This window comes from Heptranchias perlo, chromosome 2 (assembly GCF_035084215.1).
Source record: "Heptranchias perlo isolate sHepPer1 chromosome 2, sHepPer1.hap1, whole genome shotgun sequence".
In the NCBI taxonomy this organism is placed as follows: Eukaryota; Metazoa; Chordata; class Chondrichthyes; order Hexanchiformes; family Hexanchidae; genus Heptranchias; species Heptranchias perlo.
This window is the reverse complement of record NC_090326.1, coordinates 167,205,369-167,221,074: the sequence shown is the minus strand read 5'-3', so window position 1 is coordinate 167,221,074 and position 15,706 is coordinate 167,205,369. Positions and strand designations below refer to the sequence as shown.

General features: G+C 45.3%; 1 protein-coding gene across 1 annotated transcript in view; it reads left to right on the top strand.

Annotated features, from left to right (window-relative positions):
- slc39a4 (solute carrier family 39 member 4) overlaps positions 1 to 15,284 on the top strand; it is a 72,670-nt gene extending 57,386 nt beyond the window's left edge. The window contains exons 10-12 of the mRNA XM_067968863.1: positions 833 to 985; positions 10,139 to 10,326; positions 12,639 to 15,284. Of these exons, the coding sequence (XP_067824964.1) occupies positions 833 to 985; positions 10,139 to 10,326; positions 12,639 to 12,770 (473 nt within the window). The 3' untranslated portion in view covers positions 12,771 to 15,284. The remainder of the gene's footprint in view (positions 1 to 832; positions 986 to 10,138; positions 10,327 to 12,638) is intronic.
- Positions 15,285 to 15,706: the final 422 nt, after the last annotated feature.

The window sequence follows — 15,706 nt, the reverse complement described above, 5'->3', positions numbered from 1 at the left end:
CGGGAAGTTACAGCGAGGCAGAGGAATAAACTCCAAGGAAATTCAGGGCCTTTGTTACAATCATTTTCACACATTTCGAACGTGTGGAATATTATAGCGAATTTAATCTCAATTGTTCCAGCCGTTATATAGAATTAGATCAGAATCACAACACAGAAACAGGCCGTTTGGCCCGACTAGTCCGCTCTCCGTGCTCTGTCTGTCTGTATGCATGTTAGGTGAGCTATGTGAAACTTCATATAATCTGGGGTGCTTTACAATATGTTCTATACGTACCAATCTACGAGCAGAACACAACGATACTGAGGAAACCTTTATTTGCTCACACTCTGTCACAAATAATTATACAAATAAAAGTCCTACGAGAATCCCCTTAGTTGATATATTGGCCTACTGGACCAACCAGCTACAATGGATTAGAATATCCTGTAAAGAATCTTACAACACCAGGTTATGGTCCAACAATTTTATTTGAAAATCACAAGCTTTCGGAGGCTTTCTCCTTCGTCAGGTGAATGTGGGAATCCTTGAACGTTTCGTGAATAAATGCGAAACGTTCAAGGATTCCCACATTCACCTGACGAAGGAGAAAGCCTCCGAAAGCTTGTGATTTTCAAATAAAATTGTTGGACTATAACCTGGTGTTGTAAGATTCTTTACATTTGTCAACCCCAGTCCATCACCGGCATCTCCACATCTTAGAATATCCTGTAACTGAAGGAAATAATGAATCAACTGGAATAAGCACAAAACTCAAATATATCACAACACATCGTTTGGAGTGTGTTACACACCTTGCATATCTAACTTGTTGACTTCCCTTTCCCCACAGGCTTGCGGGTGCTTCCGTACATGATAGTGATTGGTGATGGTATCCATAACTTTGCAGATGGGCTGGCTCTCGGAGCAGCCTTCTCTGTCTCCTGGAAGACAGGACTCGCCACAACACTTGCGGTTTTGTGCCATGAACTTCCTCATGAAATGGGTATGATCTGGTTTCGCTTTTTAACTCACTCCAAACCCCTCTGGGTAATTTATCCGTTACCGCAAGATAATTATGAATAAGGAAGGCCAGTCTTAGTTCATCTATCCAGAAAGACCCTAAAACTCCTCTACTGCAGTATCCAATTGTTATGTCGGGTTTTCCATGTTTCTGATTCACGTGCTTAGACATTAAATGGGGAGCGTCAAGTACTTCCTAGTGCTTCAACAGAAACAGTACAACGACTGAAATAAACAGAAACTAAAACTAAAAGGTGGTAAAAAGGCATATGGAATACTTTCCTTTATTAGCCAAGGCATAGAAAATAAGAGCAGAGAGGTAATGTTAGAACTGTTTAAAACACTAGTTAGGCCACAGCTTGAGTACTGTGTACAGTTCTGGTCACCACATTACAGAAATGATGTGATTGCACTAGAGAGGGTACAGAGGAGATTTACGTGTGTGTTGCCAGGATTGGAGAATTTTAGCTATGAGAAAAGACTGGATAGGCTGGGGTTATTTTCTTTGGAACAAAGGCGGCTGAGGGGAGGATTTAATTGAGGTGTATAAAATTATGACGGGACTAGATAGAGTGGATAGGGAGGACCTGTTTCTCTTAGCAGAGGGGGCATAGATTTAAAGTAATTGTTGGAAAGATTAGAGGGGAGTTGAGGAGAATTTTTTTCATTCAGAGGGAGGTGGGGGTCTGGAACTCATTGCCTGAAAGGGTGGTAGAGGCAGAAACTCTCAACTCATTTAAAAAGTACATGGATGTGCACTTGAAGTGCCGTAACCTACAGGGCTAAGGACCAAGAGCTGAAAAGTGGGATTAAGCTGGATAGCTCTTTTTCAGACATGAAGGGCTGAATGGCCTCCTTCTGTGCCGTAACTTTCTATGATTCTATGAAAACACCACAGAATTTTTCACAGGGATCAACATTTTATCCCTTCTAAGCCAAGATACCTTTTGGGGGTGACAATAGAGGTCAAAGTAATGCTCCTTACAATCATTAAATTGTCCTGATTCAAGCTCTGTAGTCTCCTTCAAGAAGTATTTCTGCCCTGCTCCAATTCTTGAATCTCCTGAGATGTTCAGCCATTCTTTGGTCTCTTTAAACTGGCCGCTAATAGGTGTGTGAGAATGGCTAAAAGTGACTCTCCTCCTGATTTTCACCTATGCCCTCTTTCAAAGCATCTGGCCTTTGCTTGGCACTTACTCATAGTGACACTACTGAGATCTGGAACTAAGTGTGTTGGGGACCACAGGTACGTCAATCTCTTTATCTGTCCTGGCACAGCATAGTGGGTAACCAGTGCGCTGTGCCTCAGAGAGGGTAGTAGGTATTTTTGCCCCCCCATCACACATGGAGGACTCCAAAACCTTGGGTGTCTCCTATTACAAAAGGTCTCCTCAAATTTTTATTTTCTCCCTTCCTTTAGGCCCTCTCCTATGTCATGCACTTTTCTTAGACTAAAAGGTTTCAACAGTATGCTTGTGGACTGCAGGAAGTATGTGCACAGAGTCTGTCCATCCCTTCCTAACCCAAGAGACTAATTTTAATTCCACTCAATTCCTCCGCTGGTTTGGCAGAGTTAAATTTGAAGCTCATTAACAGAGAAGTGGAGGCACTGCCATTTTAACTGTTCCATTGTCATCCCACCTTCAAAGGGATTCCAAGATACTCCATCACTACTAGCAGGACTAGGTCAACAGTACTAGAACAATGCAGGGCAAGAATATGCTGATCAACATCAGAGTGTGCGAGTGCTTTAAGCAACCTGGAACTCATGTCCCCTCTTGCGGTTAGGACAATACCCAATAAAGGTGTTCCAACCGAGAATGAGTAGTATTTAAAACTCCAATCAATGCACCAAAGGTCATAGAATCATAGAAAGGTTACAGTATGGAAGGAGGCTATTCGGCCCATCAAGTCCGCGCCAGCTCTATGCAACACCAATCCAGCTAGTCCCACTCCCCCACCCTTTCACCGTAGCCCTGCAAGTTTTTTCTTTCAAGTACTTATCCAGTTCCCTTTTGAAGGCCATGATTGAATCTGCCTTCACCACACCCTCGGGCAGTGCATTCCAGATCCTAACAACTCGCTGTGTAAAAAAGTTTTTCCTCATGTCACCTTTCATTCTTTTGCCAATCACCTTAAATCTATAATCTGGTCCTTGTCCCTTCTGCCAATGGAAATAATTTCTCTCTTTCTACTCTGTCTAGACCCTTCATGATTTTGAATACCTCTATCAAATCTCCTCGCCACCGTCATTGATCCAAGGCGAACAACCCCAGCTTCTCCAGTCTATCCACGTAACTAAAGTCCCTCATCCCTGGAATCATTCTAGTAAATCTCTTCTGCACCCTTTCTAAGGCCTTCACATCCTTCCTAAAGTGTGGTGCCCAGAACTGGACACAATACTCCAGTTGTGGCCGAACCTGTGTTTTATAAAGGGTCATCATGACTTCCATACTTTTGTACTCTAAGCCTCTATTTATAAATGATGTGGAGATGCCGGTGATGGACTGGGGTGGACAAATGTAAGGAATCTTACAACACCAGGTTATAGTCCAACAAATTTATTTTAAAATCACAAGCTTTCGGAGATTATCTCCTTCGTCAGATGAATGAATGAAAAGGTTCTCAAATCGCATATCTTATACTATGTTGGGACAGCATCACACCAATCAAAAGGTGTCGTTGTTATTCAAACAGGCCAGTCACGGAGAACAGCACGTCCCAGTACACTAGATATACATTGTGTCTATTACACAGGCAGGCAGAAAGAAACTCAAAATGGCAGAGAGAGAGAGATAGAGAGAGAATTTTAAAAAACAAATAATTTTTTTCCCCTTTTTTGCTGGTGGGGTTACGTGTAGCGTGACATGAACCCAAGATCCCGGTTGAGGCCGTCCTCATGGGTGCGGAACTTGGCTATCAACTTCTGCTCGACGATTTTGCGTTGTCGTGTGTCTCGAAGGACGCCTTGGAGAACGCTTACTCGAAGATCGGTGGCTGAATGTCCTTGACTGCTAAAGTGTTCCCCGACTGGGAGGGAACCCTCCTGTTTGGCGATTGTTGCGCGGTGTCCGTTCATCCGTTGTCTCAGCGTCTGCATGGTCTCGCCAATGTACCATGCTCCGGGGCATCCTTTCCTGCAACGTATGAGGTAAACAACGTTGGCCGAGTCACAGGAGTATGAACCATGTACCTGGTGGGTGGTGTCCTCTCGTGTGATGGTGGTATCCGTGTCGATGATCTGGCATGTCTTGCAGAGGTTGCCGTGGCAGGGTTGTGTGGTGTCGTGGACGCTGTTCTCCTGAAAACTGGGTAACTTGCTGCGAACGATGGTCTGTTTGAGGTTGGGTGGCTGTTTAAAGGCGAGCAGTGGAGGCGTGGGGATGGCCTTAGCGAGGTGTTCGTCGTCATCGATGACATGTTGAAGGCTGCGGAGAACATGGTGTAGTTTCTCCGCTCCAGGGAAGTACTGGACGACGAAGGGTACTCTGTTGGTTGCGTCCCGTGTTTGTCTTCTGAGGAGGTCTATGCGATTCTTTGCTGTGGCCCGTCGGAACTGTCGATCGACAAGTCGAGCGTCATATCCCGTTCTTACGAGGGCGTCTTTCAGCGTCTGTAGGTGTCCATCGCATTCCTCCTCGTCTGAGCAGATCCTGTGTATTCGTAGGGCCTGTCCATAGGGGATGGCCTCTTTGACGTGGTTGGGGTGGAAGCTGGAAAAGTGGAGCATCATGAGGTTGTCCGTGGGCTTGCGGTAGAGTGAGGTGCTGAGGTGCCCGTCTTTGATGGAGATTTGTGTGTCCAAGAAAGAAACCGATTCTGAGGAGTAGTCCATGGTGAGTTTGATGGTGGGATGGAACTTGTTGATGTTATCGTGTAGTCTCTTCAGTGATTCTTCGCCGTGGGTCCATAGGAAGAAAATGTCGTCGATGTATCTGGTGTATAGCGTTGGTTGGAGGTCCTGTGCAGTGAAGAAGTCGTGCTCGAACTTGTGCATGAAAATGTTGGCGTATTGGGGTGCGAATTTGGTCCCCATGGCTGTTCCGGCTACTATCGACACCACAAACTGCCGGCTCACAGTGTTAAGGATCTCCATGAAGATTGCGCATATCGACACAGACATCAAGTTTTTACAGAGCTGCAAGAAAGCAGACAAGACCCCGAAAGGACTACAGATCAAGAACCCACTCAAGTCCACATACAACTCGGATTACGCTGAGAGACTCTGCCGCCGTACCTCTCGCACACTCTGCAACCATCTCATACACCAACTCTACAGCAGACGCCACAACCTCGAAACCAAGATAGAGTCCATACTCTCAACCTGTACTCAGGACACAGCAGACCAGCTACGATATACCGCCAAACAGACGAGGCAACGGAACTACACTGCCTACATGAAAACCAAGAGCAGGAAGCTTGAGAAACTCGGCATCACCACCAGCATCAACCAAGCCTCCCCCGGTACCACGGTTACAACCACAGGGAAGTCTATTATCAATTTGTCCGACCACACCCTTCAACCAGACGAAATCGAGGTTCTCAGCCGAGGGCTCAATTTCTGCCCCACCACCAAAATGGACCCCACTAGTCTCGCGGCGGACACAGAGGAATTCATCAGGAGAATGAGGCTCCGGGAATTCTACCACAAACCCCAAGATTTCAACAGCGAACCCAATGAGACAATCAATGATCCAGAACAGCAGACAGAGGGATCCACGGTACAGCAACCGAAGAGGAAAGAGTCAAACTGGACTCCTCCGGAGGGTCGCTACCCTCAGCTTGACATGTATGCCCAAGCTGTCAGGAAATGCGTCAATGCCAGATTCATCAGGCGCACTCAGAAGACAGTCCAGAATGTCACCCGAGCACAATGCAACGCCATCAACGCTCTCAAGACCAACCGAAACATCGTCATCAAACCAGCGGACAAAGGAGGAGCCATTGTCATACAGAACAGAACGGACTATTGCAAAGAAGCATACCGACAACTGGACAATCAGGAACACGACAGACGGTTACCCGCAGATCCGACCAAAGAACACACCCACCAGCTCAACAAACTGATCAAGACCTTCGATCCAGACCTTCAAAGCATCCGACGCACTCTCATCCCACGTACTCCCCGTGTGGGAGACTTCTACTGCCTCCCAAAGATACACAAAGCCAACACACCCGGACGTCCTATCGTATCAGGCAACGGAACCCTGTGTGAGAACCTCTCTGGATACGTCGAGGGCATCCTGAAACCCATCGTACAGGGAAGCCCCAGCTTCTGTCGCGACACTACAGACCTCCTACAAAAACTCAGCACCCACAGACCAGTTGAACCAGGAACACTTCTCACCACGATGGACGTCTCGGCACTCTACACCAGTATCCCCCACGATGACAGCATCACTGCAACAGCCTCAGTACTCAACACCAACAGCCAATCTCCAGACGCCATCCTTCAACTCATCCGCTTCATCCTGGATCACAATGTCTTCACCTTTGATAACCAGTTCTTTACCCAAACACACGGAACAGCCATGGGGACCAAATTCGCACCCCAATACGCCAACATTTTCATGCACAAGTTCGAGCACGACTTCTTCACTGCACAGGACCTCCAACCAACGCTATACACCAGATACATCGACGACATTTTCTTCCTATGGACCCACGGCGAAGAATCACTGAAGAGACTACACGATAACATCAACAAGTTCCATCCCACCATCAAACTCACCATGGACTACTCCTCAGAATCGGTTTCTTTCTTGGACACACAAATCTCCATCAAAGACGGGCAACTCAGCACCTCACTCTACCGCAAGCCCACGGACAACCTCACGATGCTCCACTTTTCCAGCTTCCACCCCAACCACGTCAAAGAGGCCATCCCCTATGGACAGGCCCTACGAATACACAGGATCTGCTCAGACGAGGAGGAACGCGATGGACACCTACAGACGCTGAAAGACGCCCTCGTAAGAACGGGATATGACGCTCGACTTGTCGATCGACAGTTCCGACGGGCCACAGCGAAGAATCGCATAGACCTCCTCAGAAGACAAACACGGGACGCAACCAACAGAGTACCCTTCGTTGTCCAGTACTTCCCTGGAGCGGAGAAACTACACCATGTTCTCCGCAGCCTTCAACATGTCATTGATGACGACGAACACCTCGCTAAGGCCATCCCCACGCCTCCACTGCTCGCCTTTAAACAGCCACCCAACCTCAAACAGACCATCGTTCGCAGCAAGTTACCCAGTTTTCAGGAGAACAGCGTCCACGACACCACACAACCCTGCCACGGCAACCTCTGCAAGACATGCCAGATCATCGACACGGATACCACCATCACACGAGAGGACACCACCCACCAGGCACATGGTTCATACTCCTGTGACTCGGCCAACGTTGTTTACCTCATACGTTGCAGGAAAGGATGCCCCGGAGCATGGTACATTGGCGAGACCATGCAGACGCTGCGACAACGGATGAACGGACACCGCGCAACAATCGCCAAACAGGAGGGTTCCCTCCCAGTCGGGGAACACTTTAGCAGTCAAGGACATTCAGCCACCGATCTTCGAGTAAGCGTTCTCCAAGGCGGCCTTCGAGACACACGACAACGCAAAATCGTCGAGCAGAAGTTGATAGCCAAGTTCCGCACCCATGAGGACAGCCTCAACCGGGATCTTGGGTTCATGTCACGCTACACGTAACCCCACCAGCAAAAAAGGGGGAAAAAAATTATATGTTTTTTAAAATTCTCTCTCTATCTCTCTCTCTGCCATTTTGAGTTTCTTTCTGCCTGCCTGTGTAATAGACACAATGTATATCTAGTGTACTGGGACGTGCTGTTCTCCGTGACTGGCCTGTTTGAATAACAACGACACCTTTTGATTGGTGTGATGCTGTCCCAACATAGTATAAGATATGCGATTTGAGAACCTTTTCATTCATTCATCTGACGAAGGAGATAATCTCCGAAAGCTTGTGATTTTAAAATAAATTTGTTGGACTATAACCTGGTGTTGTAAGATTCCTTACATCTATTTATAAAGCCCAGGATCCCGTATGCTTTTTTAACCATTTTCTCAACCTGCCCTGCCACCTTCAACGATTTGTGCACATATACCCCCAGATCTCTCTGTTCCTGTACCCCTTTTAGAATTGTGCCCTTTAGTTTATATTGCCTCTCCTCGTTCTTCCTACCAAAATGTATCACTTTGCATTTTTCTGTGCTAAATTTCATCTGCCACGTGTCCATCCATTCCACCAGCCTGTCTACATCCTCTTGAAGTCTATCACTATCCTCCTCACTGTTCACTACCCTTCCAAGTTTTGTGTCATCTGCAAATTTTGAAACTGTGCCCTGTACACCCAAGTCCAAGTCATTAATATATATCAAGAAAAGCAGTGGTCCCAGCACTGACCCCTGGGGAACACCACCTCCCTCCAGTCCGAAAAACAACCATTCACCATTACTCTCTGTTTCCTGTCATTTAGCCAATTCTGTATCCATGTTGCTACTGTCCCCTTTATTCCATGGGCCGCAATCTTGATGATAAGCCTACCGTGCGGCACTTTATCAAATGCCTTTTGAAAGTCTATATACACTGCATTGCCCTCATCTACCCTCTCTGTTACCTCATCAAAAAACTCTATCAGGTTAGTTAAATTTGCCTTTAACAAATCCGTGCTGGCTTTCCCTAATCAATCCACCCTCGTCTAAGTGACTGTTAATTCTGTCCCAGATTATTGTTTCTAAAAGTTTCCCCACCACTGAGGTTAAACTGACAGGCCTATAGTTGCTGGGTTTATCCTTACACCCTTTTTTGAACAAGGGTATAACATTTGCAATTCTCCAGTCCTCTGGCATCACCCCCATATCTACGGATGTTTGGAAGATTATGGCCAGTATCTCTGCAATTTCCACCTTTACTTCCCTCAGCAACCTAGGATGCATCCCATCCGGACTGGGTGACTTATCTACTTTAAGTACAGCTAGAGGGTGGTGAACCTGTGGAATTCTCTACCACAGAAGGCTGTGGAGGCCAAGTCACTGAATATATTTAAGAAGGAGCTAGATCGATTTCTAGACATCAAGGGGTATGGGGAGAGAGCGGGATTATGGTATTGAGATTGAGGATCAGCCATGATCATATTGAATGGCGGAATAGGCTCGAAGGACCGAATGGCCTACTCCTGCTTCTATTTTCTATGTTTGTAGCCTTTCAAGTACCTTCAGTACATACAGTACTGAATTTACATTCAGTACATCTTGGATTGGTTTGTGTTACTCTGTATTATTACTGCTATCTGGAATGGTCATTTCCATTCAGAAGCGTTCCCTGCCATTTTGAAATTGGTTTTGTTATTCTACAATACTATTCTGGAACAGAAGTGTCAGCTGTGGCTCAGTGGTAGCACTTTCACCTCTGAGCCAGAAAGTTGTGGATTCAAGTCCTGCTCCAGAGACTTGAGCATAAAATCTAGGATGACACTCCCAGCGCAGTACTGAGGGAGTGCTGCTCTGTCGGAGGAGCCATCTTTTGGATCAGACGTTAAACCAAGGCCTTGTCTACCCTCTCAATTGGACATAAAAGATCCCTTGGACTATTTTGGAGAAGAGCAAGGTAATTCTCCTGGTATCCTTGCCAAAATTTAACCCGCAACCAACATCACTAAAACGGATTATCTTGATCATTATCGCATAGCAGTTTGTGGGACCTTGCTGTGAGCAAATTGGCTGACGCATTTCCTACATCACAACAGTGACTACACTTCAAAAGTACTTCATTGGCTGTAAAGCGTGTTGGGACGTGCTGACGTCATGAAAGGCACTATATAAATGCAAGTCTTTCTTTTCTTTGGGAATATTTCTCTGTGTTCTGGAACTGAACCAGCATTCTGGAATAGTTTTTACCAAAAACAGAATGGTTCTTGCCGTTCTGAGTCAAAATATGGCACTGAGAGGGCATCAAATTTAGGGCATTGGGGGGAAATGTATTGCTTTTCAAAGGTGCCTGTGTATTCAATGAGAGGGCCCAAAGCGTTATGCCATCATGGTCTCACTTGAATGTTATTTTGACAGATTCTCCTGACAATAATAATGAGTTTGTCTTCTGTTATACTTTAGGTGATTTTGCAATTCTGTTACATTCTGGTATTTCTGTGAAGAAAGCTGTTTTCCTGAACTTTGGCAGTGCCTTGACTGCCTTCATTGGACTCTACATATCATTAGCTGTTGCAACAGATGAGACAGTTCAAGAATGGATATTTACTGTAGCGACAGGACTCTTCCTATACGTTGCTCTTGCGGATATGGTAAATATATCTTTATGTACTAACACTTTATCTGATTATTGCTGCTCATATTTTCATGTGTGCGTACAGACGTGTAATTAAGGATGTATACCCTAAATACTGACCCAGCTGATATCAGTTAAATCAGCACAGTCTACAAATCGACTCATGTGGTCTGTTTGGCTTAGTGCCATACCAGGTGATGTCTTCACTTATTGGGTGTTAGAGTGAGATGAAACAGAGATGTTGGGCTAGATTTTTCTCCACAATCCCGCCACAAATACGATGGGATAGTGGTGGAAATTAGAGAAAAATAACACTCAGCCCTGCCCGAGCTGGGTAGGCTGGTGATCCCTTCACCTCCAGCCACATGTAAATGCCGGTGGGCAGGCAAGGCCAGGCACAGTGCCCGATTGTTCTACTTCCTGCTTCTATTTCCATTGACCCCAGGGACTGTCGGGAGAAGGGTTGGGTAGTCCCTGGGGTAGTAATAGCAAGCCCTCGAAGTTACGGACGGCGAGAGAGGGCCTAGCGGTAGCATCCTCTCCTTCCACATAGGCCCTAAACGCTTACTTGCTGAAAGCCCCAGAACATAAGAACATAAGAACATAAGAACATAAGAAATTGGAGCAGGAGTAGGCCAATCGGCCCCTCGAGCCTGCTCCGCCATTCAATAAGATCATGGCTGATCTGATCCCAACCACGAATCTAAAGAACACAAGAAGTCGGAGCAGGACCCGGCCACACAGCCCCTGGGCCCTCTCCGCCACCCACAGGGCATTGACCGATCCGAACTCAGCTTCATGTCCAATTTCCTGCCCGCTCCCCATAACCCCTAATTCCCTTTACTTCTAGGAAACTGTCTATTTCTGTTTTAAATTTATCTAATGATGTAGCTTCCACAGCTTCCTGGGGCAGCAAATTCCACAGACCTACTCCCCTCTGAGTAAAGAAGTTTCTCCTCATCTCAGTTTTGAAAGAGCAGCCCCTTATTCTAAGATTATGCCCCCTAGTTCTAGTTTCACCCATCTTTGGGAACATCCTTACTGCATCCACCCGATCAAGCCCCTTCACAATCTTATATGTTTCAATAAGATCGCCTCTCATTCTTCTGAACTCCAATGAGTAGAGTCCCAATCTACTCAACCTCTCCTCATATGTCCGCCCCCTCATCCCCGGGATTAACCGAGTGAACCTTCAGTGAAATCAGTACTACAATCTTCAGGACTCTTCTAAGGCCATCCCCATCTATTCTGGTGCTGCAGTGGGTGTTCCTCTCCACTGTGGCAGGCCTCTCACTGTACTGCACAATTCCTGTACTGGATGGCAGTCTGGAGGGTATATCAGGGCCTACTTATTTCAATTGTAGCATCACAACCAGAATAATTTATGTAACCACTCCGAAACGAATGAGCTTGGATAAATTGAATGAAATGTCAGAAAAGCTGGACCCCACACTTCTCTTTCCTCTGTTTTACTGCTACACCACTGCAGGCTTGCAACATCTGGGAGGAATTCTCACTTCGCATTGCTCGCAGGGAGTCCTCTAACCCCCTAATCCTCGTGCCTGCTCCAGTCTGTTCCTCTGAGCTCTGTGGTGTCTTCTAATCACGTCATCTCTCCCTGTTCCCTCTGCCCCCATCTCCCTGACCTCAGAACTGAAAATCGATAGGTATAATCACAGGTTAAATAAAAATTTTACTTGGCCGAGAGAGCTGATGATAAACTTTGTGAAATTTAAATGGACAATATGGCTTAAGGAAATAGAAAGCATGGGAGGGGAAGGCCAGGATTCCGACAGGGGCAGACTGGGGTAGTAGAAGTCGCATGGGGGGAAAAAAAACATTAAATGGCCAGTAAAAATGAAGAGGGGGGTGAATTGGGTCATGGGTCAGGGAGCAAATGGCAGGGCGAAGAAGAAGAGCAGGGTGGAGGGGCAGGGTTAAGCTACAAGGCCACCAAGAAAAGTACAGGCTGGGTTGGGAGCCAAGGTCAGCTGGGAGACAGGAAGGAGGCACAGCACTGACACCTACTGTTGGCAGACCTATACTGCAAGGTAATTAATGTTAACTTTACAACGTAAGGTAGCCAGGTGTCACTAAGTATCACAAGGCATGGCGTGACACACAGGAACTAAGAAATGTGACATCAGAAAGCGCGACCAGTTGCAAGAAAATTTTTAGATTAAATAGATATAAGAATGGGAACAGGCAGGGATTCAACACTCAAGCCTGCCCTTTCCACTGACTGGGTATAATGTAACTATGTTTAGACATAGAAACAATAAGCTTGTTTGGGAAAACAGTTCTCATTTTATTTCCCTTTTCCTTTAGCTCCCAGAGATGATGCAAGCAAAGAGCAAAAATGCCTGGATTCTATTTCTTCTGCAAAATGTGGGATTACTTCTTGGCTGGGCCGTCCTACTCCTACTGTCGCTCTACGAGGACCAAATCCAATTTGGATAGAGCAAAGACTTGTTTTGCTCTGAAGAGGACTACAGTTTTTGTAGTCCTCTTTTTAATCTTTCTCACTGCAGTGCAGTGGCCTGTGGTTGTAAAGTTGGCGGTTGAACGCATTTATTGAGTAATATTTGATCAGCCAACCCAATTTGTATATATTTTTAAAATGGGGCATAAAGATAACCTTGGGAGCTACAGGACAGAGAGCCTGCCATCTGCAGTGGGTAAAACATTAGTGGGCATCCTGATGGAGGGAATAATTAAACACCTAGAAAAATAAGGAATAACAAGAGGATACCAGCATGGCTTTATGGGAGGTCACTCATGTCTGACAAATCTATTGCAGTTCTTCAAAATAATCATGAACCTGGTGGACAAGGAAAACTCAACAGACATTCGATATTTTGAGTTTAGCAAAGCATTTGTCATTGTGGCATGCAGGAAATTGGTCTACAAGATTGGAAGGCACAGAATTGACTAGTGGGGGGAGAGTTTCTGCAGTGAATTGAAAATTGGATGAATTATAGGAAACAAAGAATAACTGTACAAAGGCATTGCATTCTTTTTTTTATTCGTTCATGGGATGTGGGGTTGCTGGCGAGGCCAGCATTTATTGCCAATCCTTAATGACTAGGCATTATGTGACTAGCGATTGTGCTTGGGTTATTATTGTTTACAATGTGCATAAATGATTTGAAAGTAGAGACAGAAACAAAGATGCATAATTTGCTGGTGATGGCAAAGAAAGATGGGGTTGGGGGGCTTTGCAAATAAAGCAGAAGAGGTGGACCAAATACTGAGGGAGCTGGATAGATTGGGAAGTTGGGCTAACAAGTGGCAGCTATTGTTTAACGTGGATAAATTGATGAGTGTGCGGAGGGGAATATACAGTAAGAATATAAGTTAGAGAGTATTAACTTACAAGGGGATCTGGGGTTATCGTGGATAGCTGCTGAGATCATCAGAACAGTGTGTGGCCAAGTTGTGGCAAGCTAGGCATTAGCTCCTTACACACTACCATTGTTATATCAAACCCCACTTTCTATCTGAAGGCAGTATGAACTGAACTTTAAAACTGTGTGACAAGTACACATGTATTAAAAAAAACTCAGCGCCTCTGACTCAACAAATGTATCCAGTCCGCAGCTGAAGCACACCTGTAATTCCTGTACTTATTGTAATGTATATAATTTATATGTCTCCAAAACTATAAAATTTATCATTACAAAAAAAAACTATTTATAACAGCATCTGACATAAAATTGTCAGCCATGGCTCAGTGGTAGCACTCTCAACTCTGAGTCAGAAGGTTGTGGGCTCAAGTCCCACTCCCAGAGACATAATCTAGGCTGACCCTTTCAGTGCAGTACTGAGGGAGTGCTGCACTGTTGGAGGTGCCGTCTTTCAGGTGAGACGTTAAACTGAGGCCCCGTCTGCCCTCCTTGGTGGACGTAAAAGATCCAACGGCACTATTTGGAAGAAGAGCAGAGGAGTTCTCCCCAGAGTCCTGGCCAATATTTATCCCTCAACCAACATCAGTAAAACAGATGATCTGGTTATTTGTTTCATTGCTGTTTGTGGGATCTTGCTGTGCGCAAATTGGCGGCCGTTTTTCCTACAGTACAGTCGCTGGACTACACTTCAAAAGTACTTAATTGGTTGTAAAGGGCTTTATAAATGCAAATTTCTTTCTTTCTTATCTATAAAACTGACTTTGGGTGGGGGCTCTTAATGGACAAGTGATCTATTAAAGCAGGTTCTGGTATGTTTCAACAATTTATTACTTGGATTGGCCTTTTCAAAGTTTGGCACTATTTTGCCACTGCCAATAGTTGGGAGGTATATTGGAACAGGAGTAGGCCATTCAGCCCCTCGAGAGGAGTTACCACTAGAGGTATCCTGACTTTACATGTCAGTAGTGGTAAAAAAAAATGCTCAGTTTTCACGAGTATCAAAGGTAGAGAGGTATCACCAGACTCAGTCAAGGAGGGGTGTGGACAATCTATAAAGGGAGCAAGGAGTTACTACGTGACCCATCGTCTGAAGTGGCCTTTTATGGTCAGCATGACATGACAGAGATAACACCAACAGAAGCTGGCATTATATCTCCTGCATGTTAGCTAATGTGTCTGTTAGAGCTACTCGCCAAGGAATACAGCCCATATCCTGTGTCTCCAGATGGACAAAGCAGGGCTCCAAACGGCCAAAAAGGCAGTCCAAATAACCACTCCAAACAACTGCTGCACATAAACTCCAGTCGCAATATAACCAAATTATTTAATTTGGCCACCTGTGCAGTCAAGGGGTGCCAGTGACTTTTAGAGGTAGCGTTACTTCCACTGGTACTACAAGCTGTAAATCTCCTATCACTTTAGGGGAGCAAAAACGCTTCCATAATCATATGTGCAGATTTTAATCTATATATGTTGTTAACTTATTTTTGTTACTGACATTGGTTAGTCACTACAGACAGGCAGTGTTTACTTTTTCGAAGGGTGCTGTATTATCTCTCCACTAAAATAAACAATGTAACATATTTCTTTGCAGTAGTGTGGTCTTCTGTTCAACAAATACCATGGTTTGAAGGGGAAGGGTGCGAACTGAATAGTCACATTGGGTAATTCCAAACTTCATGTTACATTTTCCCTAAACTCCAAAGTGTTCTACATGCTCTTCATCCTTTATATATTTATTGTATTGAAATCAAGATTCTTCACACTGTTTCCCAGCCTAACACACTCTTTCATTGTGGTTTAAACTGTGGGGCTCTTTCCCTTTTTCAGTCTTTCCTTATCATAGAATCATAGAATCATAGAAGTTACAACATGGAAACAGGCCCTTCGGCCCAACATGTCCATGTCGCCCAGTTTATACCACTAAGCTAGTCCCAATTGCCTGCACTTGGCCCATATCCCTCTTTACCCATCTTACCCATGTAACTG